This window comes from Podarcis muralis, chromosome 11, assembly GCF_964188315.1.
Source record: "Podarcis muralis chromosome 11, rPodMur119.hap1.1, whole genome shotgun sequence".
Classification (NCBI taxonomy): Eukaryota; Metazoa; Chordata; class Lepidosauria; order Squamata; family Lacertidae; genus Podarcis; species Podarcis muralis.
In genome coordinates this window covers 7,751,279-7,776,942 of record NC_135665.1, presented here as the reverse complement: position 1 = coordinate 7,776,942, position 25,664 = coordinate 7,751,279, and the positions used below count along the sequence as shown (strand labels likewise).

At 42.5% G+C, this 25,664-nt stretch overlaps 1 protein-coding gene across 1 annotated transcript in view; it reads left to right on the top strand.

The window, feature by feature from the left end:
- Nucleotides 1–9,209: 9,209 nt before the first annotated feature.
- TUT7 (terminal uridylyl transferase 7) overlaps nucleotides 9,210–25,664 on the top strand; it is a 41,143-nt gene continuing 24,688 nt past the window's right edge. The window contains exons 1-8 of the mRNA XM_028749287.2: nucleotides 9,210–9,389; nucleotides 13,187–13,690; nucleotides 17,148–17,326; nucleotides 19,278–19,394; nucleotides 20,898–21,075; nucleotides 21,419–21,507; nucleotides 22,196–22,247; nucleotides 24,540–24,609. Coding sequence (XP_028605120.2) covers nucleotides 13,207–13,690; nucleotides 17,148–17,326; nucleotides 19,278–19,394; nucleotides 20,898–21,075; nucleotides 21,419–21,507; nucleotides 22,196–22,247; nucleotides 24,540–24,609 — 1,169 coding nt within the window. The 5' untranslated portion in view covers nucleotides 9,210–9,389; nucleotides 13,187–13,206. The remainder of the gene's footprint in view (nucleotides 9,390–13,186; nucleotides 13,691–17,147; nucleotides 17,327–19,277; nucleotides 19,395–20,897; nucleotides 21,076–21,418; nucleotides 21,508–22,195; nucleotides 22,248–24,539; nucleotides 24,610–25,664) is intronic.

The window sequence follows — 25,664 nt, the reverse complement described above, 5'->3', positions numbered from 1 at the left end:
AGTGACTATGCTGATGGGAGCTGGTGTACAACAAGATCTTGAGAGCCACAGATTCCTCATTGTAGGTATACAGTGGTGCGTTGCAATGTGCCTTTCGTGTCCAGGAGCTTCCAGTGCCCTCCTTCCTTTGCAGAGCAATGGAACACTGTGATCTTCCAATGAAACATTTCCCTCCATGACAGTATTTTTGGAATAATTCCTGTGGAAAATATTGTGCATCGAGAAGTCATTCGCACTGATTTTTCCAGGAGGCACCTGTGAAGAGGAGCTAGCCAGCAGGAACCTATGTGGTAATGCATGCTCTAATCCCCTGCCATCACTGCCAAACAACAACCAACATAGGACTGGCTGCTCTGCATTTTCAAGTGTTGTCACTTTTCAGTGACTCTGCAACCAGGTGACTAACAACCATAACAAAAACAGTAATTACTAATTTTTAAAAACCAATACTGAACAAGAAGGAATTTAAGCAAGTGCCTATTTATTTATCACTGTATATAGCAGGCATCCCCAAACTCGGCCCTCCAGATGTTTTGGGACTACAATTCCCATCATCCCTGGCCACTGGTCCTCTTAGCTAGGGATGATGGGAGTTGTAGTCCCAAAACAGCTAGAGGGCCGAGTTTGGGGGTGCCTGGTGTATAGGAAGCTGCCCATCTACCTCTTCCTCAAAAACTTTGAAATGTCTATGTGCATCTGGTTAGCCTCTGCAGGTCCAGATAAATTTTGTAATAGAAAGTACCACCATACCTTCCAACATTTCTCCAGTGCAAATAGGGATGTCCCATTTCATAATGATATTTTTACTATTTATATCCTGTTATGTACTGAAGTTCTCACCCTGGGCCAGCAGGGGGATACTGTAGTTCAGGTCCACATATGCAAATAAGGGATCGAAAGTGACATTCAGTGATTGGATAGTTACAGACAGTTGTTACAGTTACGTTATACTGGAGCTCTATATAAGCAGGCTGGCTGAACCCTTCAGTTCAGTTCTGTTCTGGCCTGTGAATAAACAAGAGCTGTTTGAAGAATCGTCGTGTCGTCTGATATGTTCACCCACAACTTAACATATCCCACACAACTTACTGGGTTGCCCCAGCCACTCTGAGCAGCTTCCAAGATATATAAAAACATAAGTAACATTAAACAAACTTCCCTATACAGGATTGCCTTCAGACGGCTTGGAGGTTGGATAACTCCAACATTTCTCCGATGAAAATGGGGACATCCTAAGGGTAAGCGGGACATTTCAGTATCAATCCAGAAACTGGGATGGCTTCTCTAAATGAGGGATGTCCCTGGAAAATAGGGACACTTGGAGGGTGTGCACCACTGAAAAGAATGCTTTGAAGTAAAATGTGTTCAGAGTTGTAGTCCAACAACAACCAGAGGGCCGCACGTTACCCACCCCAGATTTGCATTTCCCATTGAAAGCAATGGGCCTTGTTAGTCAACTTCTTTCCTTTCATTCCAGTTGGGCTTCATTGTGAGTACTAACTGTAGCAGGATCAGGCCCTAAAGTTCTACTATCAACTGGTATAACTGTGTACTTTTGTAGTAATTAATCATATACATCCATAATGATGATTCCACCACCAAAGCAAAATTGCAATAAACTATGGGCCAGATTACTGGCCAAAGTAAACTAACACAGTCCATTACAGCAGAACCAATTAGCATTGGCTATGTATACATGTTAGAAATAATTATATTTAATTAGCTCTTTTCCTACTCCCATCCCAGTTGTATATACTTTGCAGGGGGGAAATGACTCAGACTCACTCCAATGTATTTTTAACACCTTGTGTTTAACTTGTCATATTTTTGGAGAAATTAGATAACATGGCACCGGGCAAAAAGAGAAACAAAGAAAATGAAAATGTGGTCTGCAAAACTACTGGCAAAATAAAACCGTAATAAAATATTGCATCTAGTTTACACATATGTGCTTCAGTTAGATGGCTGGAAGGAGTTATGACTTAAGGTTTTCCACTGCAGCTGCAGCTTTCCATGAATACATCAGCTGCTATAAGGAAAGAGAGGCAGGATTTATAGGGTGAGGACATATCTTGAAGAATCATTGCCACTGTCAGAACTGATGCATTTGGGAATCATTGCATGCATCCAACCCCATCAGCTCAGAAACGTTTGTCCCTGTGCCTTTAAAAAAACAAACCCAAAAAACCCCACCTTTAATCAAGCTTACAAATAGACAGTTTACAACACAACAAATCCCATTGATTTCAGTGGAACAGAAAGATAACAAGAACAGCACAATCTGTCCTTGATGTTATACATACATATATGTAATTTTGATTGCCTTTCTACATTTCAAACTCAAGGCAGCTGACAAATGAGAAAAATACTTTAACTACAACATAACAAAATTAGTCATAAACAATAAATGAAACATTACGAATACACAAGCAAACGGAACCATTTCCACAGGGATCGAAACAAGATCTGGACTAAAGATACAAAAAAGCCAACAGCAAAAAGAGCAACAACCCCACTGCCAACGGCAAACCCCCAAGAATACCCCAGCCCAAATGTTTGTTCAGTAGCCTCAGCTGTGGGGCGCCCAGGCCAGAGTTAAAGCCACAGTTTATTTCTCACTCAAAAAGCCCCTTCCGTTCATCTATGAAGAAAGTGCTACATGGAACTAGTACACAGGATTTTTTGTGAATCTTATATCCAGTGCTTTCCCCCCAAGAATAAAAGGTGGCGGTAGTCTCCATGAAGATGTTACCCTCGTCTTCTCGAAATCGCATCCTGTTTTTTGTTATCAACTGCAGATTCCCATCATCCCTAGGAGGACCAGTGGTCAGGGATGATGGGAGTTCATTCATTCAGCCTTTATTGGTACAGTGGTACAAGGGGTTACATACGCTTCAGGTTACATACGCTTCAGGTTACAGACTCCGCTAACCCAGAAATAGTACCTTGGGTTAAGAACTTTGCTTCAGGATGAGAACAGAAATCGTGCTCTGGCGGCACAGCAGCAGCAGGAGGCCCCATTAGCTAAAGAGGTGCTTCAGGTTAAGAATAGTTTCAGGTTAAGAACGGACCTCTGGAACGGATTAAGTACGTGACCAGAGGTTGTTGTTGTTTAGTCGTGTCTAACTCTTCGTGACCTCCTGGACCAGAGCACGCCAGGCACTTCTGTCTTCCACTGCTTCCCACAGTTTGGTCAAACTCATGCTGGTAGCTTTGAGAATACTATCCAACCATCTCGTCCTCTGTCGTCCCCTTCTCCTTGTGCCCTCCATCTTTCCCAACATTAGGATCTTTTCCAGGGAGTCTTCTCTTCTCATGAGGGGGCCAAAGTATTGGAGCCTCAGCTTCAGGATCTGTCCTTCCAGTGAGCACTCAGGGCTGATTTCCTTCAGAATGGATAGGTTTGATCTTCTTGCAGTCCATGGGACTCTCAAGAGTCTCCTCCAGCACCATAATTCAAAAGCATCAATTCTTTGGCGATCAGCCTTCTTTATGGTCCAGCTCTCACTTCCATACATCACTACTGGGAAAACCATAGCTTTAACCATACGGACCTTTGTCGGCAAGGTGATGTCTCTACTTTTTTAAGGGGTCTTTCTCTCCCCCCACTGCTTTCTCAGCTCCTCACCCAACCTCACAAAAACACCACAAGGCGGTGCTGAAGAGGATGCGAGTGTGAAATGCCCAGGCTGGTGCTCCCTAATGTGGAGGAAGGACTCTCTTTAACTCCCTCACACTTTTATCCCCTCAGCCGGGAGTGGCTGACCAGGAAGAATGCCCATGTCCTGCACCTCTGGGCTCCATGGGGAGGGGCGGCCACATGCAGTGGTGCTAAGGGGAGGGGGACAATGTCAGAAGACTCCTTCCCCTCCCTCAGCACTCCCACCATTCACAATTCCTTGATGAGTACCATCTTCCCCCGGAGAAAGGAGGTTCGCTAGTTCCAGCCCAGTGGCACCTCATTCATCCCATCTTCCTGAATTTGACCAAAGAAATGGTCCCAGTATTGCGTTCTGGCACGTTCCACCAGAAAAAAAGCACTGCTTATATCAGGATTCTAATGAATGATAGTTTTACATGCATGTTTTAATTTTTCTAGGGACGCGGGTGGCGCTGTGGGTTAAACCACAGAGCCTAGGACTTGCCGATCAGAAGGTCGGCGGTTCGAATCCCCGTGACGGGGTGAGCTCCCATTGCTCGGTCCCTGCTCCTGCCAACCTAGCAATTCAAAAGCACATCAAAGTGCAAGTAGATAAATAGGTACCACTCTGGCGGGAAGGTAAACGGAGTTTTTGTGCAATGATCTGGTTCGCCAGAAGCAGCTTAGTCATGCTGGCCACATGACCCGGATGCTGTCTGCGGACAAACGCCGGCTCCCTCGGCCAATAAAGCGAGATGAGCGCCGCAACCCCAGAGTCGGTCACAACTGGTCCTAATGGTCAGAGGTCCCTTTACCTTTAATTTTTCTAGTATTGTTTTGTCACTCGTTGCTTGCCACCCTGAGCTCCTTTGGGATAAAGGGTGGAATATAAATTTAATAAAGTAAATAAATAAAATTAAATAAATTTAACAAACTCATCAATATGAAAATTAGTATGTGTATACATGTTGGGAATATCTGGTCAAGAGCAGCTTTCAAGTTTACATACAACTGTTTTCAGCACATATGTTAGCTACTCACAAAAAAAGGCTTATATAAAGATTCCTATAGGAAAGTGACTACTGAATAGAAATCACAAGCTGAATAGAAATCACAAGGTGATGTGAATACACATCAGAAATCTACATTTGGGCTGCAGCTACAATCCTTTCTACACATTATTATGAATCTGCTGCCATCTAGTGAGAAATGTTGATTTTAAAACTCTTGCCATTACAAATCAGATTTGTACCCAGATTGAACTGATCTTGTAGGTCAGTTGCATGATTTAGTGGGAAAGCAAGTGAGTTGGCAGACACAGAAGGAAACTGACAACTCTTGAAACTTCTGTATTATCTCACAACAATGTTGTGGTACTATAATGATTACCATTAAAATGAAACTGGGAATACCATCCCCAAACAGTTCCAGCTTTGCTTCTGTCCCTCACCTATACTTTACAGTTTTGCATTATTGTATTCCATGGTCCACCATCGTCTTGCAGTTGGGTTGAGGAGTCGGAAACTTCAGGTCCAAATGCAGACTTCTGGCCTTCAGAAATCTCCCCAAGACACACTGCTCACTGGTTCTGCTTTGCATCCCAAATATTTTTGTCTGGCTAAAATAAGTCCATGAACTCTGGATGGAGAACAGAGAGGGATGTATGAGTGTGAGCAGAAACTGACCTACTGGACATGTTATTTTAAACTTTTTAATGCTTCTATCATATGGGTTTTATGAATGTTGTACCGTAAATATATTTTTGTTGTGATTAATGTTGTGATATATTTTTATGTTTTACAGTGGTACTTCAGTTTAAGGACAGTCCTGTTTACGAACGATTTGGTTTATGAACTCTGCAAAACTGGAAGTAGTGTTCTGGTTTGCGAACTTTACCTTGGTCTACGAATGGAAACTGAACAGTGGAAGGGCACCGGCGGCGGGTGGCCTCATTAGGGAAAGTGCACCTCAGTTTAAGAACGGATTCGGTTTAAGAACGGACTTCAGGAACGGATTAAGTTTGTAAACCGAAATACCACTGTAGTGGTATGGGGTGCTGAATAGCGACAGAGGGGCAGTTTCCTCCACCGCTTTATATCACAAAACATTATGTTTCAAGAGAACTAGTATCTCTAGCTTGACCTCCTATTGAAATCTGTCTTCATCCTCATAGAGCCTCTTTCCATACATGTGGGGTGGCTAGATACCAAAGAGGACAGCTCTTTTGCTCTTCTACTTTTCCATTTTAAACGCAGGCCTTACTCAAAAGGTAACCTTTGATATAAAGGGTATCCTTTTGATATAAAGGGTAACCTTTGATATAAGCAAAGGAGTGCCTTTAATAGTTCTGTGCCTTTAATAGCTGTGAAGAAGAGGGAATTCGCTTATATACGCCTACTGAAATTCTCTCCCTGACAGGAGGGATAGGAGCCTTGTCCTCTTTCCTTCCTTCCTGTTTCCACCCAACCTACTCTTAAGCATTCCAATGGAAATCAAACACCAATAAGTTTTGTGCCTCAGGACTTCTAATTGCTCAGGGTAGTGATCTGAACACATCAGCATCAAATGTAAGTTATGTGAGCAAGAGAGCAAATATAGTGTTGGAATCTAACATTCCTTAAATATTTCCAGTTCAGGAAACATTTCTAGCAAAAATTGATTGATTATAACCAGGGCTTTTTTTCCAGCTGGAACTCACTGGAACTCAGTTCCAGCACCTCTGGTGGGTACTATTGTCATTATAAGAAAACAAGGGAAGCCTTCATGGTGAGTTCTGGCACCTCTTTTCTAGAAAAATAGCACTGATAATAACCACTACAGAGAGTGAAGAAGCAGAACTTAGAAGAGTCAAAGTTAATCTAGGTTTGTATTTCTAGTATGGAAGGGAACAGCTAAAGGCAATGGTTTCTCTTATAGTTCAGCTACTGTATAGCCTGACTATTTTTTTTTATAATATTAAGTGCATGATTTAATAAATAATCAACAATCTACTAAATCTGCATATATTTGCACATGAATGAATGAGTTATAAGCACAACATAGTAGACATCATTTTAGAAGGGGCATTCCCTACGGTGTGACAGAAAGGAAAATGCATTTTCTAAGCTGGCCACACACCTACAATTTTTATGTTATATTAAACAATACAGTACATTTTTAAAATCTCATGTTTGGTGCATTGGAAATCATAATTTTAGTCAGTTATAAATGGCCATACTTCCACTTAGGTGTCTCCCTTCTATGTGTTTGCATGTGGTGGCAAAATCCCACCTTTTGGCATTTCAATCAAAAAGTCTAATTTGTGTGCCCGCACCCCCCATGTGTGAGGCTTAAAAGCCTATATTTGTCTATTGGTTGTAGTGTTTACATGCATGAGGCTTAAAGCACCTCTCCCTCTCTTTCATGTTAATATACCAGTAATTGTTCAGAAGAGAAGGGGGAGAATGCAAATGAGCATTCAACATATATTTTACCTTCAAGAACCCATCAAAAACTGTTTTAATCTCAGGCAGGACAACATAGCTGGCAGCACTGTGCGCCGGTTTGCACCCTTGGATAATAGTGTACTAGTCAGTGTCTCAAGCCTTCTCACACATGCTCTGACAGCATATCTAAAGGAAAAGCCAGCTATAACACACCTTGAGCAGTGATTATGTTTTGGAAGCAATTTTGACAATTATTTCCAAGGAGACACTGTCACATCTAAGTCCTTTTAATCAGTCCATGGATGAGGTTAAGAGTCATTCATATATGCTAGTTTGGCCTAATTTCTGCTTGGGTGTGGTGCTATGTTGCAAAGACCTTTATTTTGAAGAGATTACCGTGCTATTACTACTTTAATATGTAGATGAAGAGGCTGTAAATCATTCAAAAAACCAAACCAGTAGGCCATCAGGCAATCCTATTAAAAATAGCAACAACTAGTAAAGCTGGAATACTGGACTTCATCTTCTCTATGGCCCTTCTAGACATGCCATGTTTGGTCGTGTTCAACAAATGGCAAAAGCTACAAACAACATTACTGAAGCTCATGCCTTCCTTCCACGGGAATTACAGTTCCCCTTGAACATAAATCACAATGATGAGTGATGGTTAAATACAATTTCATCCCATCCACAACCACATTATTATGATAATTTAGTATTCTGCGACTTGCCATCCCACGACTGGCACAGCACCTACAGATTATTCTCCCTTTCCCACCCCTTTAGCCAACTGTGGCCAGTATTCAACAATATTTCACCATTATTTAAAGCACAGATACATTTCCTGTGCAAGTTGACAATAAATGTGGAGCAAAGAGCAGAGCCATGTGTCCTGCCACTCTCATACCCACCCAGCACTGATGCCCTTGCATTTGAAGTAACAGCTGTAAAGAGAACATATACATAGCTGTCAACTTTCAGATTTGAAAATAAGGGATCAGCAGCCTCACCTGTCCCAGGGACAGTCTATGGGATAGGAGCGGAAAGCAGCGGGAAACGGCGCTGGAATAAGGGAATTTCCCGCAAAAAAAAAGGGAAGGTTGACAGCTATGCACACATATTCTGCTGAAAGTATGGACACTAAGGCAGGGAATGTTTTAAATATGTGTCTGTTCCCGACAGCATGAGATGCCATTAAATAAGCAGGGCAGATGAATGCCTTCTACCCCTCAGAGTCGTCCAGAGAAACCCACAAGGAAAGGCAGGGCAGGAAGAAATCTGTCCTCCCCCCTCATCTTTCTGTATCTTTTTCTACTACCATCTTATTTGTGCACCAAACAGCTTTGTGAGGGGTTGTAACCCCCTCAAAAAGCAGAAATCTATTCAATGAATAATAATATGCGATTTTTAAAATTTTCATGTTGTAAGCCGCCTTGAGGGACGCGGGTGGTGCTATGGGTTAAACCACAGAGCCTAGGACTTGCCGATCAGAAGGTCGGCTGTTCGAATCCCCCTGACAGGGTGAGCTCCCGTTGCTCGGTCCCTGCTCCTGCCAACCTAGCAGTTTGAAAGCACACCAGTGCAAGTAGATACATAGGTACCGCTCTGGCGGGAAGGTAAACAGCATTTCCGTGTGCTGCTCTGGTTCGCCAGAAGCGGCTTAGTCATGCTGGCCACATGACCCAGAAGCTGTACATCAGCTCCCTTGGCCAATAAAGCGAGATGAGCGCCGCAACCCCAGAGTCGGTCACGACTGGACCTAATGATCAGGGGTCCCTTTACCTTTAAGCTGCCTTGAGCATGCTTTTGGAAAGGTGGCATACAAATAAAATTACGTAGAATAATTCACAATAATTTTTATTATTTATACCCCGCCCATGTGGCTGGGGTTTTACGTATGTGGTGTGTGGGTGTTTGTCAGCGCGCCTTCTCAGCCCTCCTCCGACGGCGAGGCTCCTCTCGACCTTGCCGCGGAGGCCAAGAGAGGCGTCTCCCTTGCCTCTCGTGTCATGGCGCCCGCAGACCGTGAGGTAAACACCGCGCGCCGGATGGCGCGCCGGGCGCTGCTGAGGGGCGGGGCAGAGGGAGGAGGAGGAGGAGCTGGAGGGCGGAAGGACGAGGAACGAGGAGCGGCGGCGGAGGGCGGGGGGGCAAGGATCTCGGACGGTTTTGTGCGACGGGGGCTGCTGCTGCTGCTGCTGGCGGCTTCCGCCTCGGTACAATGGAGCGGCGATAAGGCGGCGGGTGCGACGGCCGGGGCAGCGAGGGCGAGGAAGCGAAAGCGAGGAGGCTGCGGCCCGAAGGGCGGTTAGATCGGTTACCGAGTAAGTTCATCCTCATACCCGTCCGGCCGCCGCCGCCGCCTCTTTCTCTCTCTCCTCCCACCCGCAGTGAGGCAAGGACTGGCTCCCGGGTGGGGACGGCGGAGCGCGCACCCGCCGCCGGTAGTTCCCCGGGGGTGCGAGGGAGACGGGCGGTCTGAGGGGAAGGGGAAGGGGGGGTCTTTGTGGGCCTGAAGGGCTCTTCCCATCCCCCCCAAACTGGCCCCAGTCACCTCAGCCTGGGCAAAGGGAGGGGAGCCCACCCCCCATCACCCCGCTCGGTGCCTGAGGCGTTTTCCCCTCTGTTGTTGTTTCACGGACTTAAAATCTGGCCGCAGGGAAAAAATAAAATAAAATCGATTGGGCTGTGTAGTCAAGGCTTTAATTGGAGAATATTACTCAAATGTGATCACCGCTCGCCTTAAGGAGATGTTGGGGAGGATGAAACTCCCGAGAATGGCCATCCATCCTTAAAGGGGCTCAGGGAGGTTTGCAGAAATCGGTTTGTTCATTGGAAAGGTAGCTCTTTTTCATAAGAGATTTTACATCTGTTTGCGATAGGGACTGAAATGTTACCTGCATACACAATTTTTATAAAGTAATGTAGGCCTCAGTGTACATTTGATGGTAAGCAATAGGCTTTATCTTCGTTCTGTCCTGCTGTAGCATTCATATGTGAAAGACAAAGCAGGGAAGTTTCAGAGGTGCTCTTTAGTCCTCTGTGTTAAAAAGCTCTGCCTATTGGCTTCTGCCTTAGTAATTACATATTTACTGAGCTACATGTAGTTGATGAGTCCAGGGAACAACTCCCTTGTGAGTGGTGACTGCCGGAGTTTATTGTTGGTTGGACACTTTCAAACATAGCATGTGCTGTTCTTGCTGTTTGGCAGATGTAACCACCAGCACTTTTAAAGGAAAAAGTGGATGGACTCAAGATGAGGATGAAGCAGAAATACGGAAATTATGTTTCCCTGTCACTGTGCCTTTTTGTGTGACAATTAAAATAGTGGTCAGCTCCTACCCCAGACATGATTAGAAAACAGAAGGGTTGAGGATATCCTTATGATATTCTCTCATCTTCATGGAGAATCTGTTAATGTACATAAAAAGAAGCTGAATGACCTATTGAAAGAGCTAGTGTCAGCCTTATAATGAAGTCCACAAAAGGACCTAGCCTGTAGATTTTTGTTTTTCTGTTGTATTGGCCTCTAAAGAGACTAGTAACTTATATGTCCATACTGGCCGTGGAGGGGAAGCCCCCTCATCTGCAGCCAAAATGGAAACACGGACAAGTAGGGTCTTAGCAGGCTAGTTTTTCGAGGGAGCCTTCTGTCAAACACACTTGTGGAAGAGGGACAGAATGATCTGTCGCCTCACTGCTAATCCTCTGTGTTTCCATGTTGGATGTGGAGGGATACACTTTTGTTCCTTTGCAGCTAGCACAGCAATCATCTCAGCTGGTAGATGGGCAGCAAGCAACCCAACCCTCCTTCACTAGCTTGCTCACTTGCAAGAGCCAGCAAGAAGCTCTGGCAACAAGGAAGTTTGTCACAAATACTGCTTGCCCAGGGATGAGTCAAACCCACACTGTGTATTTAAAACACTTAGACAGTCATGACTTCTCCCAGATAATCCTGGGGACTGTAGTGCTGAAAATTATTAGGAGTGCCCTCACAGAGCTACAATTCCCAAGACCCTTAACAAACTACCTTTCCCAGGATTCTTTGGTGAAGCCATGACTTACGGTGGAATAGGATTGCTTTAAAGGTATCGTGTGGCTTTGACCTATGGTCCCTTCCCGTGTAAGGTTGTGGTGTGATGGTTTTGCACAAAGATTCACTGTCGTGTTCAAAGCAGCTAACTTGATATACCAGTTTAAGATGAAAGAGAAATCCTGCTTTTTAAGGAAAATAACCCTAGCTTTTCTGTGCACACTTATTGTAAGTTGCATGCACATTAAATTGCTTAGCAGGTGATGGTTTCCTTAAGAATGCATGAAGATAAAGTGCCCTCAGTCTCAAGAATGATAGCACAGGCTGGACTTTAAATAAATCTCTTACAGTTTTGCTGCATGTATAGAGTTAATGCGTATGTCTGGTTGCTGCCTGCTTTTATTTTCACTTAATTCTCTTTCTATGTGCCATTTTATACAGTACACTTTGAATTCATGTTCCAAAGGTGCTATCTGTTGTGCTGTTAATTTTGGCTGCTTTCTGTAATCCTGTCAGACAGAGGGGTGGGGAATTTTGGCAGCTATGGATGTATGTAATTCTCGCAGCTACAAGCCATGCACACTCATCATAGGATGAGTTAAGACTGATGCCACTCCTTTCCTCCAACTTCTGCCTCTGTTAATACAAGAGCAAGAGGCAAGTCCTGTAATTTGAAGTTCAAAGTGCTAGCGCTGTGCAGTTGCCTCATCAGCTTCTTATTTGCTGTACTAGTCTTTGGAGTTCAGTGCTCTTTGTTGGGTGTAGCATATGTTTTCTAGGTCATTAGCAGAATGATAGAGGTTGAGGAATGTTGGTTGTGTACCCACCCACACCTTTCAGAGGAGCTCTTAAAGGCAATAGTCTTGCTGGAGCTGCTAATCCGCTGCAGTTTGTATAAATCTGCATATATTACAGTATTAGTTTGACTACCTTGGATGGTCACAATACTTGGCATAAACTTTATTCTGTGACCCATTTCTCTTCTCTCTCACATTTCATGCTATATTTCAAAATCTGATAATTGGTTTGTGTAGGGGTAATACAGTGGTGCCCCGCAAGACGAATGCCTCGCAAGACGAAAAACCCGCAAGACGAAAGGGTTTTCCGTCGCGGAGGCGCTTCACAAGACGAAGTTCCCTATGGGCTTGCTTTGCAAGACGTTTTCGTCTTGCGAGTCTCGCCATTTTTTATTTTTTTTTGCTTTCCCCCCCCTTTTTCAAAGCCGCTAAGCCGTTAATAGGCTTTTAACAGCTTAGCCGCTAAGCCCGCTAATAGCGCTAAATCGCTAATAGCGCTAATCCACTTAGCCGCCAATGGGGTTGCTTCGCAAGACGAAAAAACCGCTAGACAAAAAGAATCACGGAATGGATTCTTTTTGTCTTGCGAGGCACCACTGTATATTTTTGTTCTGCCTCCACAGTCAGAGGCAGTATGACTCTGAATACTGGTTTTCTGGGAATCACAGCTGGGGAGAGTGCTCTTGTGCTCAAGTTCTCCCTTGCATGCTTTCTATAGACATTGGGGTGCCTACCGTGAGAACAGAGTGCTGGACTAGGTGGGCCTTTTGCCTGGGCTTCTCTTATGTGGGATAGCTCAGTTGGTAAAGCTTGAGACTCTTAATCTCAGGGTTGTGCCCCCCATTGAATAAAAGATTCCAGCATTGATCAGGGTTGGATTAGATGACTCTTCTGGTCCCTTCCATCTCTACAATTCTATGAATCTACGTTTACTAATACAGTGGACACTCGGGTTGCGAACGTGATCTGTGCGGGATGCATGTTCCCAACCCGCAGCTTTCGCAACCCGTGTTTGCGCATGCGCGACCACCGAAACCCGGAAGTAACCTGTTCCGGTACTAACGGGTTTCGGCGGTCCGCAACCAGAAAAAACGCAAACTGAAGCGGTTGTAACCCAAGGTATGACTGTAAAAGCTTGGCTGGGTGAGAGAGAGTAGTTTGCCCAAGGTGCCCCAGTAAGCTTAGTGGAAATTTGACCCTAAGTCTCCCACAAAGTCAAACTCATCCCTGCCCTCTTCATGGCATCCTGCCTGTTCCGTTTTGAACATGTATTTCTTTCCCCATCCCACAGGGAAAGCGCGAACAGCCAATATGATGGGAGATGCCGCAAAACCGTGCTTTGCCAGACGTAATAAGGAGCGGGGGATTTTAAATGAGGAGGATTTCCAGAAGTGTGCTTTACGTCACGATTACCAAGCAATGGATGATTATGGAAATGGACACGGCATAGGGATTGAGAAAAGAAAGGGAGCACTGGGTCACTATGGAACAAGTCCCCGAAAGGGAGCACACGGTGTTACAAATCACCCGAATTCTTCTAAAAACACTGTTCACAATCAAGGGATGAGGATAAATGAAGCCTCAAAAGACCAAATTAAAAAGTGGGTGTCTGACAACCATCATGCTAATTTAGACAGTTGGAGAGAATACAGATCTACACCCCGGGTTCCTGTGGTTAACAGGACAAGGAAGGATTCTTCTCATGAGTGTGAGAGCCAAGGAAACAGAAATGGAAGGAAGCAGAGCCAGAGAGACTTAACAAGTGACGATTTATCAGATAGGAAAGGAAATTCTGGTAATATAAACACCTTTAGATCATTTTCTTGTCTTTTAAAATGTGTTCAAATATTTTGGGGTGACTGTAGTCTTAAGAATTGTCTTTAGGTATCTTCTAACCTTAGAAAATATAAAATCTACAATATTTCAAGATAGTGCTCTATTGCTAAGTTATGGCACAATACCTGCTAGTCTAAAAAACAACCAAAGAATGACTGGGTTGATATCAATCCTATATCTTGCTTTAGCTATTGTGGGGTTTTCTTTGTAGCAATCACAGTTGTATCCTGTGTGAGGTAAGTGGCTAAAAGCTGTGTTGCTATCTGCCTTCCTAGTAACTATGAAACCTTCAAGAAAAGGTTGGGGGGAAATATTTCAGATTCATAAACAGTCGTCCCAATATTTTAAGAATGGCATCTAAAATCTAAAACAGCAAAACAGTAGGCCCTTAAATTTACACAGTATTGCACAAATGCCCATGTGGCAGAATCAGTACTTGGGGACAAAATCTAATGGGCAGCTGTGTTGCACAGTCCTTACTGAAATGGTGATGGTCATGCCCAGCTTACACAAGAGAACTTTGGGGTGTATTGTACCCTACATGGATTGAGTAAAACAAGCGTCTGAGATTTTTCCATCTTCAGCCACCTGCTCTAGCCAACTCAAATGTGCACTGGTGCCAGGGGCATATCTACTCCCAAAGCCCTGAGTGGGTGCACTTAAGGGATAAAAATGTACTTTTAAGTAAAAGCTTGATTAAAAGCTTAAGGCATTGGTGGGAACCCTGCTGCCCTTCTGTTGCTGTTGGACCATGTCTTCCATCAGCTGCGTCTAGCATGGCCATTGTAGTTCAGCACCTGGAGGGCCACAGATTCCCCATCCCTATCTTAAAACTACTTGATTTCCTCTACTGCCACCTGCATTCATGGCTGTAAGTTAACGTAGCATGGATGCTTAGGATAATGCTGTTTTCTGTTTGGTGACACAAATATTAAGAGACACAAGCTTAAATTCCAAAAATTCACAGTTGGGTAATACCTTTAGTAGGATCAGCCAGAATGTTACAAAATAATAACAAGCTTTTGAGTTCTGCAGAACTCTTCAACAAGTAAGGTGTTATATAAAGGAGTTGGTGGGGGAGGACAAACAACACACACACACACATGCAAAAAGTAGGCCAGATGCTGTAGCCGTAAGATGATTTTGTAGACTCCTTTCCAAGACGGTGGCTGAATAAATTTTTGCTAGATGCTACATAGATCAGGTTACACACCTAGGATTTTGGAATAAAGAAGCATTGGCCGCCTCCCATTTTTTTAAACAAAAAGCCTAGCTTTTACTAAGATTAGTCCCACACCTTAAGCAAAACATACAGGTGACTGGTTGGGTAGAGAATTTTAAGGTGATCTCAATTTTTTTATGCAATTCAAATGACCAGGAGCTGTTTGGGAAACTTTGGAAAGTAAAACAAACCATTTTGAGATTTTTTGAGATATAAAGTGGTATGGAAATGATTTAAGTAAAAAATAATTAAAATCATATCAAGTTAACTCTTTTTCACCATTTTTTGACAGTGCTTATCTGCTATTGGGGTTCAGTAGACCCCTTTAAAGTTGTATCTGAAAGTAAAGGTTAAGGGTAATTTGACAACTATGTTTTACTTCAAGTAGTCCCACTGAAATTAAAGGATCTAATTTAGTTATGGCCATTAATTTCAGGGGGTCTACTCTGAGTAAAATTTAGTTCAATACTACCCTGAGATTGATTTCAACACTATTCTACTTTAACAAAACAGGATGTGGTATCACATTTCAAAAGCATAGACTAAAACAAACTGTTGGTTCCCGCCTAAATGTTAATGAAAGGGAAAGCAGAATGATGCCTGTCTGAAATTCTGGACTCATAGTGAATAATGGAAGTAATCCAGTCTACCTGATAGCCTAATAAGGAGGCCTGTCCTCCCTGCCTCCAAAGAATTTAGATGACAACCATTTTAGGTGCATCCAATTGATGTGCTATCACCGACATTTGGGTCCTTTAGGAGCTGGAAAACAGCAGAACGAGGTGGGAGCCAGGTATGGAACCCTCATGCGAAATGATCACCACCTATATTACAAAAAAGAAATCAGTGTTGCGAGTCTGCACTATGTTAAGATAAAAGCCAATTTGGAGCAGAATTAACTTTGTGTGTGTGTGTGTGTGTGTGTGTGTGTGTGTGTGTGTGTTAAAATTGACTCCTGGGGTCCTTTATAAGTTTTGTGTGTGTATAGGAACATACATACATTTTGTTCTGTTTCTGTTTCTCTCTCTCTCTCTCTCTCTGTGTGTATATATATATATATAGAGAGAGAGAGAGAGAGAGAGAGAGATGATATATATGATATCCACATACAAACATAAAAATCTATTACAGTGCTCTTGAAGTAGTATAAGCACATAAAAATGGAATTTTTGATATAGGCAAAATGCTAAGGTTTTCCTACCCTATTTTGAGAAGTTGCTTGGGGATGGGGTGGGGTCTCAATGAGCTTAGGCATTGATAGTTTCACTTTCCCATTTGTCCAGAAAGGTAAATTGGACCCATAAGTAAGTTAAACTTTTTTTAAAACTGAAAAACAGGGGTGGAATTAAACAACACAGGGCAACTGCCCCCATAATTGTTGAGGAGTACACAGAGTGTGAAGTGGTTCATATGGCAAAAAAAGGTTTGCAAATTTAGTAAGCCTGGCAGCTTGCACACATTTAACTTGTATACATTCAGCTTTATGTGCTTGGCAAATTATTTATTTTTAAAAGGGGACAGGCATCGGGGGGAGGGGGAAACTGGCAGTCCCACCCATATGCAACGTTGACTTTAAGTGCAAGTAACCCCTGTGTACGTTGAGAGCTTACTGTATACCAGGCAGTTTCTGGGGTCCACAGCAACCCTATTGGCATTAGAATCCAAATAAAAAATCCGCATCAATGTACTTCATCATTTTGTTGGTTCTGTTCGCCTGTCAATTATCTTAACATGGTTTGCCTTCTTATCACGTACTTCCACTTCTTTAAGAAGTACATTAAAAAGGTTCCCAAAACAGCATTTGTAGGAAGATAAAAGCAGTGATACTTTAAGACTGCAACCCTATGCACAGTAACAGCAAAGTTTTATATATGGCTAGTGAGAGGGCAAAGGGATTTCCTCCCAGGTAAGTGAGCAAAGGATAGAGTTGCAAGTGAAGTCTTCCTGGGTACAATGGGGGCACTGGATTGTACTGCACATCTTTTCATATTCTAGGTGCCTTATGTTATGTTATGTTGTGCCTTCCCTTGTTGGGTTGCAAACTCAAGAGTTTTTGCATCGCAACTGTAGATTCCATCTGAAGCTTGAATGGTTTCTCAACGATGGTTTGTTTAGGTGCGGAAACGCACTAAGGTCACAGTCGTTATTTGTGCCGTGCACTTACAGCAACTTTGTTCTAATAACTGTTCAAAAGAAACAAAGAAACATAGGAAGCCAAGAAGATCAAGACGGATAAGAAAAGAAGAAAACGATCAAGAGGAGGATATGGATGGGCCGGTTATAGATGAGTCTTCGCTGACAGCAAAAGAATTGCTGGGGCTTCAACAGGCTGAAGAACGACTTAAGCGAGACTTCATTTACAGGCTGAGGAAGGTAGCTATTTCTGCAATATATATATATATATATATTCTTGTTTTGGGGTGAAATGTGCAAATATTGGTACTGAAGAATACCAGTTAGGAATATGCTTGGTAAATGAGAAGAGCTACAATGGTGGGAAAGGAGTTGGGAAAGCAAGGAACATGTTTAACCACAGATTAAAGGTAAAGGTACCCCTGCCCGTACGGGCCAGTCTTGACAGACTCTAGGGTTGTGCGCCCATCTCACTCAAGAGGCCGGGGGCCAGCGCTGTCCGGAGACACTTCCGGGTCACGTGGCCAGCGTGACAAAGCTGCATCTGGCGAGCCAGAGCCACACACGGAAACGCCGTTTACCTTCCTGCTAGTAAGCGTTCCCTATTTATCTAATTGCACCTGGGGGTGCTTTCGAACTGCTAGGTTGGCAGGCGCTGGGACTGAGCAACGGGAGCGCACCCCGCCGCGGGGATTCGAACCGCCGACCTTTCGATCGGCAAGCCCTAGGTGCTGAGGCTTTTACCCACAGCACCACCCGCGTCCCAAGTAACCACAGATTACTTTTATGTATTTGAAAATGCTTACAAGGGGATATTGCTGCTTGTTCATTATGATGAGCAGCAATAATTTAGATGAACACCTGTAATTTATTACTTAGGTTTAATGAATCTTGCATTGGGCAGAGTAGACGTACTGTATTAATATTTGAAGGTTTTTTTAACATTCAGCAAAATGGTCAATAGGTAGAAAATCTAAAGAGCAGAGACATAGCTGGAATGCTATATAAGTATTCTTATTCTTACCATTTCTGTGATACACTGATGATCTGATGTAATTCATGTTAAACATCATAAGCCAAAGTACTAGAATAAAAAAATGGAAAGGCTTACCCAGATCCTTCTTAAAAGTCACATCTCTGTATGGTTGCAGACACTTTCAGGAGGGTGTGTGTTGCGAGTTAGTCCGTCAAGAGGTCTAATTCTTCCCTCTTTTCTCAAGGAAAGAATCCCTTTGAAGTGGTTAACTCTCATATCCATAGTCTCTTGTAAAAATTCCAATCACACAACAAAATCATTAACATAACTTAAATGTTGAGCTGATCCAGGAATATGAAATGTCTGGGTGATTTTTATTAATAAAATTCTCACTTGTCATCACAGATATTGAAGTAATCAATGTGCAGCTCAGATTTAGGCCCAAGGAATGAATATGTAAAAATCATTTCAAATCTGAATCAAAGGCACATTATTGGACCTTAAGCAATTTTTAGAGTCAGGAGAGCTGCCTGATTTAATAGGTAGTACTTAGATGTTTCAATATGAGTATCATGCCTGTGCAGGAAAGATTATGCTGTTAAGTGAACTGGAAATAAGGTCCGCTCAGCATGAATGAAGATACATATCATAGCATTCCTATAGGACTGAAATGCTAGTTCTCAGTGCTATTTAAATGATCCTAGATGTTTTCTGGCAAATGGTTTGACTCTGAGTCCAGGTGACTCGTCTTGACAGGAACATTGTGAAATGATATATTTGTAGAAGCTTTGATTTGTTTTAGTCTATTTTATTGTGGTTTAAACTTTTTGTATACAGTCGTACCTCGGAAGTCGAACAGAATCCGTTTCGGAAGTCTGCTTGACTTCCGAAACATTTGACTTCCAAAGCGTGGCTTCTGATTGGCTGCATGCAGGAAGCTCCTGCAGCCAATCGGAAGCTGCAGAAGCCCCGTCGGACGTTTGGCTTCTGAAAGAACGTTCAAAAACTGGAACACTCACTTTTGGTTTTTGATTCTTTGGGAGCCAGAATGTTAGACTCCCAAGGCGTTCGAGGTATGACTGTATTTTAAATGACAGTTGAAATGTTTCTGTAAACCACTTTGAAGTTGTTGTTTTCTACGATCGAGCGGTAAATAAATTTTAGGAAATCAATAAATTAAAATCAATACATTTTAATACATTGTGTTCTCCTTAGCGCCCTCGAAGTTACCCAACAGCCAAATACACTTGCAAATTATGCGATACTTTGATTGAGTCGGTGGCTTTTGCTCATAAGCATATAAAAGAAAAGAGACACAAGAAAAACATAAAGGTGAGTCAATGGACAGTCAGAGCTATAGAAGCATTGCAGGGGTTTTGTGTGTGTGTGTTGTGCAGATTATTAAGAGAGAGCTCAAAATATCACATGTCAGTATGGTAGCTGATGAGCAGCAGCAGCGAAACATGGGAGCCCCTACATTGCCCCCCCCAAGCAACCTTATTCCAACCTTTCCTGCTTCAGGGCAGGATGTTCTGTGCTTGGGACCTATAACTAGTAGGGAGGGAGCAATAGAGATGACGCAGGGAGGGGTAATAGGTGCATGTTGTGATCTCCATGTGTGTGCAAGAGGAAGTGGCCTGCAGCCAAGGGGGGCTGGCACCAGCTAATGTAGTCCTTGGGCTGAAGCAGGTGAGCCATGCTTGCTCTGAAGGTAAAGGAATCCCTGACCATTAGGTCCAGTTGTGGCCGACTCTGGGGTTGCGGCGCTCATCTCGCTTTATTGGCCAAGGGAGCCGGCATACAGCTTCCGGGTCATGTGGCCAGCATGACTAAGCCGCTTCTGGCGAACCAGAGCAGCGCACGGAAACACCGTTTACCTTCCCACTGGAGTGGTACCTATTTATCTACTTGCACTTTGACGTGCTTTCGAACTGCTAGGTGGGCAGGAGCAGGGACTGAACAACGGGAGCTCACCCCATTGCGGGGATTTGAACCGCCGACCTTCTGATCGGCAAGTCCTAGGCTCTGTGGTTTAACCCACAGCGCCACATGCTTGCTCTAGGGAGTTGATTAGAAAAGTTGTTGACTCAATAGTCCAAATCCCTACCGGAAAAGATGTCTTCGGATGGTGGTGCAAGGGGAAAATAGCAAAGCCATTTGTGGGAGCCAGAGACCTTGAGGAAGCTGAGGGAGGTTGGAATGGAGGAACCAATGTTGCAGCCAGGGATGTACTTGGGTAAGAGAGCTGAGATCAGAAAGTGACAAGGTTGTGGAAGCCTTTCAAGTTGGGGCAGTTGGTTCATGCTGGATCTGGGCATGAGCAGGAAACGCAAGGTATGGATTTGAACCCTGCTTAAGATCCCCTGCCTTGCCCTCCTCTTTTTGGTGGGTTTTTTTACCATCTCAATACCTTTCTTTTCTCTTGGCACCTGGCTTCCCAGGTTGATGCCTGTTACCCTTGCTGTCGTTTTTCTAAACAACGTTGAATTTATGTTGTAAGCTCCTTGGGTTACCTAGGGACCTTTTTGTTCTGCAAACTGTTATGCGCATTACTACCACAATACAAATAGGAGTACATAGTACATCTTCTTACATTTGTTTCTCTTGCACAAGAAATGCTTTTCTGTGAGTAAATATTATCTGTGATGTTTTAGCTAGTAAGAGGACATACTTTTGGAAATGCTCTTTGCAGGGACATTAGAATTGGTTCTCTCCCCCCCAAAAAAACCCCAAAATAATATGGAGAAATAAAAGTAGGTAAACTGTGTACTTTTTACATTATTAAAATGATTCTGAGAGAAAAAACTATATATTTCTTGCATATTATCTCTAAAGGAAAAGCAAGAACAACAACTGCTGACTGCCCTACCTCCACCAACGCCTTTGCAGATTGAAGCTATTGGTGTTGCCATTGAGAAAGTAGTGCAAGAGTTTGGTTTAAACAATGAAGACTTGGAACAACGGCTTGGAGTTAAAACTGCCATGGAAAGTGTATTGCATCAGAAATTGCCAGGTAACACTTTATTATAACTGTCTTCAACAAATTGTGATCCACGTTGTATTTCCATGGTTTCTTAGTTACTTGATGCAAAATATAGACCTGACGCTGTAAAATAGATGAACTGCTAAAGGAGAAGCCAGCATAATGGCTAAAAATAAGCAGTGCTTAAAGATTGCTAAATCAGATTCATGTCCTTTAAACATTGATAGAACATAGGTTAACCAGGAAGGGATGTGAGGAGTTTAAACCCCTGTTGTTCCTGGATCTGCTCTGGTCAAGACTTCTTTGTGGAGAAGAAAGTATTTTCCCCTGTTCTGCATTTCAAATTGAAATTTTCCGTTTTCATTCACTATAGATTGTTCTCTAAGACTGTATGGCTCTTCTTGCAGCAGATTTGGTTTCAAAAACTCAGATGTAAATCTAGATATCCAGTTTCCAGCTAATGTAAGTAATCATTTTCTTCAGGAAATATTGTATAAAGAAAGGGGATTCTAGCAGCTTTGCTGCCAAATTAAGTTTACATGGTTCATAGCAGCCATAATGGTACTATAAAAATCAACGTGCATGCCTACAGCTCTGGGAAAGTTATAAATTTGAGCAGTTTATAAAAGCAAAGCAAAGATGCATATACAAAACCTTAAATAACTATTGATGTGAACTAAAGTTTTAATGAGATTCTCTTTTTTAATATGGTTATTGGTTGGCATCCATCTGTCACCAGAGACAGTGGAAGAGTCAAACCATTGGAGAGTTACAGCGCATGCTGTGGCTGTGAGACTGATATGGGAAAGACATGTTTTGTTGCAGCTGGGGCAAGTGAGGGAGTCCGGTTGTGCTGACACAGATGTACCATGGTCTTTCTTCTTTCTGCATATTTCCCCAGCGGTCATTCCTCCGCTGATTACAGGTCACTGCTGTGGATACATGACCTGAATGATTGTCTGGTTATCATAATTTATTTTATTTTTTATTTTATTTTTTGCATTAAAGCCACCTCTTCTTTTTAAAGTACCACCAGGCAGCTAGTTTTCCCAAGTTAAATGTCATGAAGTACTATACTAATATTTCAAAATAAATAATAACATCAGTAAATGTTAAAATGTTATAGTTTTTGTTTTGCTGTTCTTTATAGATGTCCCAACCAGATGTTCTCTTACTTGTACAAGAGAGCCTGAAGAATAGTGGTAAGGCCCATTCATTCATATCTCGACTTAGCCATGTCCTCACCCACATCGGGTGAGAATGTCATTTCTGTGCAAGTAGCACCAAACCAGTATCTCTTGAGTGTAGGCAGTGGACAGGACTGCCTGTATCTAATGATTGGTCCCATTGGCCCTATTTTCATACAGCAACTAAGAGGAGAGAGTATTAGCACAGTGGTGGAAGATGGTACTAGATAGACGTCTGGATTGGAATGGTTGATTTATAATTCTTTCAAAGCAGCTCATCCAAAGCCCAACAAACCATAGCTTGAGAAAAAGAATGGAGGAATCATATGGAACATAATGGCTCCCCAGAAATTTTGGCTACAGGAGAAAAGTATAGCCAAATGGTTCTTAGAGCTGATGGGGCCTGGGTGTTAGCAGGTATCAGGTAGCAGCAAAAGAGGCAACACCTCTATAGTATGCACTTGGCCATACACAACCGCAACCCATCAACTCTTTGTTGTTAAGGCTTCATTCAGGATACGAGGAAAAGGCTAAAAGAGATGGTTTATAAGGGAAGATTGAAGGAAAACGGAAGTGATCTGATGTCTGGATGGCCACTGTGAGAACAGAATACTGGGCCATACAGTGGGCTCTTAGGTTCTTATGTCCTTGTACTCTGTCTTGATTTATCTGGAATACTGACTGCTGGTTCCACAGGTTAGAATCAGGAATTGCCACTTCACTCCAAAACCTGCATTAAGATGGTGGACAAAACTCCACTGTAACTATTTTTAAGAACCCCGAATAAAGCAGATTGGCTAACGAATACCAATAATTAAAATAAGGTTTGTAACACGGGTAGTCCTTGGCAATTAATGCTAGTTGGTGCATCATTTTCTGAAACAGTCGTTCCTGATTTTTTCTACACCAACAGAGGTGTCAGTTATACAAACTGATCAGTAAGTACAATCTGCGTACTACTAAGCCACACATTTTATTGTGAGTGTAAGCATAGCCCGTAGACTTGTCTCGCTAGTCATTTTGTTGGTTCTGTTTGCCTGTCAATTATCTTAACATGGTTTGCCTTCTTATAACATACTTCCACATCTTTAATAAATACATTAAAAAGGTCCTAAAGAACCTTCATTGGCTCCCAGTTTCCGAGCACTATTCAAAGTGTCAGTGCTGACCTTTAAATCCCTAAATGCCTTGGCCCTGTGTACCTGAAGGAGCGTCTCCATCCCCATCACTCAGCCCAGACATTGAGTTCCTAGTCCGAGGGTCTTCTGCTGGTTCCCTCACTGCAAGAAGTGAAGCTATGAAGAACCAGGCAGAGGGCCTTCTCGGTAGTGGTGCCCTCTCTGTGGAACACTCTCCCTTCAAATGTCAAGAAGATGAAGAATTACACAACTTTAAGAAGACACCCCTTTATTGGGAGGTTTTTAACGCTTGAAGTTTTTAGATAATGCTGTAAGCTGCCCAGAGTGCCTGGGAAAATCCAGCCAGATGGGTGGGGTATAATTAATAAAATTATTATTATGATTACTGTTAGTAATTACTCCTGAGCCTTTGCTTTACGGGTGTTTTTTCAAGCTCAGCCACCTAATCAGCATCATGTGGACCAAGCTTCATGTCTGGATAAAGATATTCATTTGCCTGTTTCCATTATGCTTATAAAAACAGGTAGCTGGTGGCCCTTTTTAATACCTTGGTAATTAATAGAAGCTGATTGAAGACAAAATATGTGTGTAAATTGAAACTTAGATAAGTACCTTAATCTTCAAATGTATGATTTAATATGGCACAGATACTACTGTGCCCAAAAAATTCTGTTTACTTACTCAAAAGAGAGAAAGAACAGGCAAACCCTGCTGCATTTCCATCTCTCATTTTAAGGGCCTGAACCACTGGTCAAGCTGTGAAGGATCAGGCCCATGGGTTTGTGTGGCTTAAGCGGAACAGTTGTTGTTGTTGCTGCTGACTAGTTTTATTTATTAGTATCATTAGAGGGTTTCTTCTGGTCTTTAATTTTTGCAGTCTAAGAATGGATTCAGATGACCATCTGAAGCTCCATTCACATGGGCAAATGTTTTGCCCACTGACAGCTGAACCCTGTATGTATTGAAGAGGTATTTATCAGGAGAACCAGCACATTATAGCATCAAAGGGATGGCTGTAGTTGTCACATGAAAACTGCATACATGTGAATGTAAAAGACCAGCAAGGGAGTAGAAGATTTTCCTCTGCTCTTCTGTGTGTGAGACAGTTTTTACATCTTATTTTTCTTCAGTACCATGATTAATGTGGCTTTCTTTTTCCCCTTCTTAGAATCTTTTGTTGATGTTGATGCAGATTTCCATGCTAGAGTGCCTGTGGTGGTGTGCAAAGAAAAACAAAGGTCTCTGATAGCAAATTTGTGTGTGTGTATAGTATTGAACAATGTAAATTAAAGATCCACACATCTCTGTTGGCTTTTGTATTAAATCATTCCAAATATATTGATTCCCATTGTAATGTGAGCAAACAAATTTGAATCTAACAGTAAGGACTGCTGCTTCCACTCTCATCAGTGCCCTAAGAATCACTTCAGTTCTGCACCCTTGCCTTCAAAGGGTAAAAGAAACAAAGCAAAAAGAAGCAATTTCCACATGTGATGCAAGCATAAAGCCTTATCCCAGCTGTAGTTTCTTGTAAATAGGTTTAGGGTTAGGGTCTTACTAAGACAATATCAAGCTAAGTCATGCTCAGTGTAGACTTGTGACTTAAGTTACTTAGGTCTATTGACTTTGATGGGACTACTCTGAAGATGACTAATGTTGGATATCTCCCCAATGCTTCAATCCTGTTCCTGCTTACCTGGTAGCAAGCCCCATTGAACTCAGAACTTCTCAGTAGACATATTTGTGCTATGAGAAACATCAAGAACAGCTGACACAACTTTAATATTAAAAAGGGGAAAGGACTACACTCTGGTATATTTTTCTAACCATTTACATAGCACCACTTACTTAAAGCTGTTACAGTTTATTAATATGTTAATAAGAGCCATAGCATAATTAAATGGTTTACATTTACATAGTGCTTGTTTACCAACTGAAGTAAGTAAATCATCTATTAAAAAGTAGGCTAACGTAGTTTTTAAGAGTCATTAAAGTTCTATTCCAAAGCATAATTACCTGTTAGAAGGCTAATGCAAGTAATGACTGCAATTAAGCATAATCCACGTCCCATCAAGTGAGTTTTATGCAGTCATAATGTATATATTTATTATAGCTTCAGTACAGACATTTAAGCAGAAATTCTTCTAGCTACTTCCTTGATAGGATGACAATCCATTAGCCTGTCTTTCTTCAAACCCTGCTAATGAGGATTCACCATAGTATACAAATGAGCTTTCATACAATAATAAAGCAACCATAAGTTAGGATCCAATAATTCCCAAGTATGTCAACT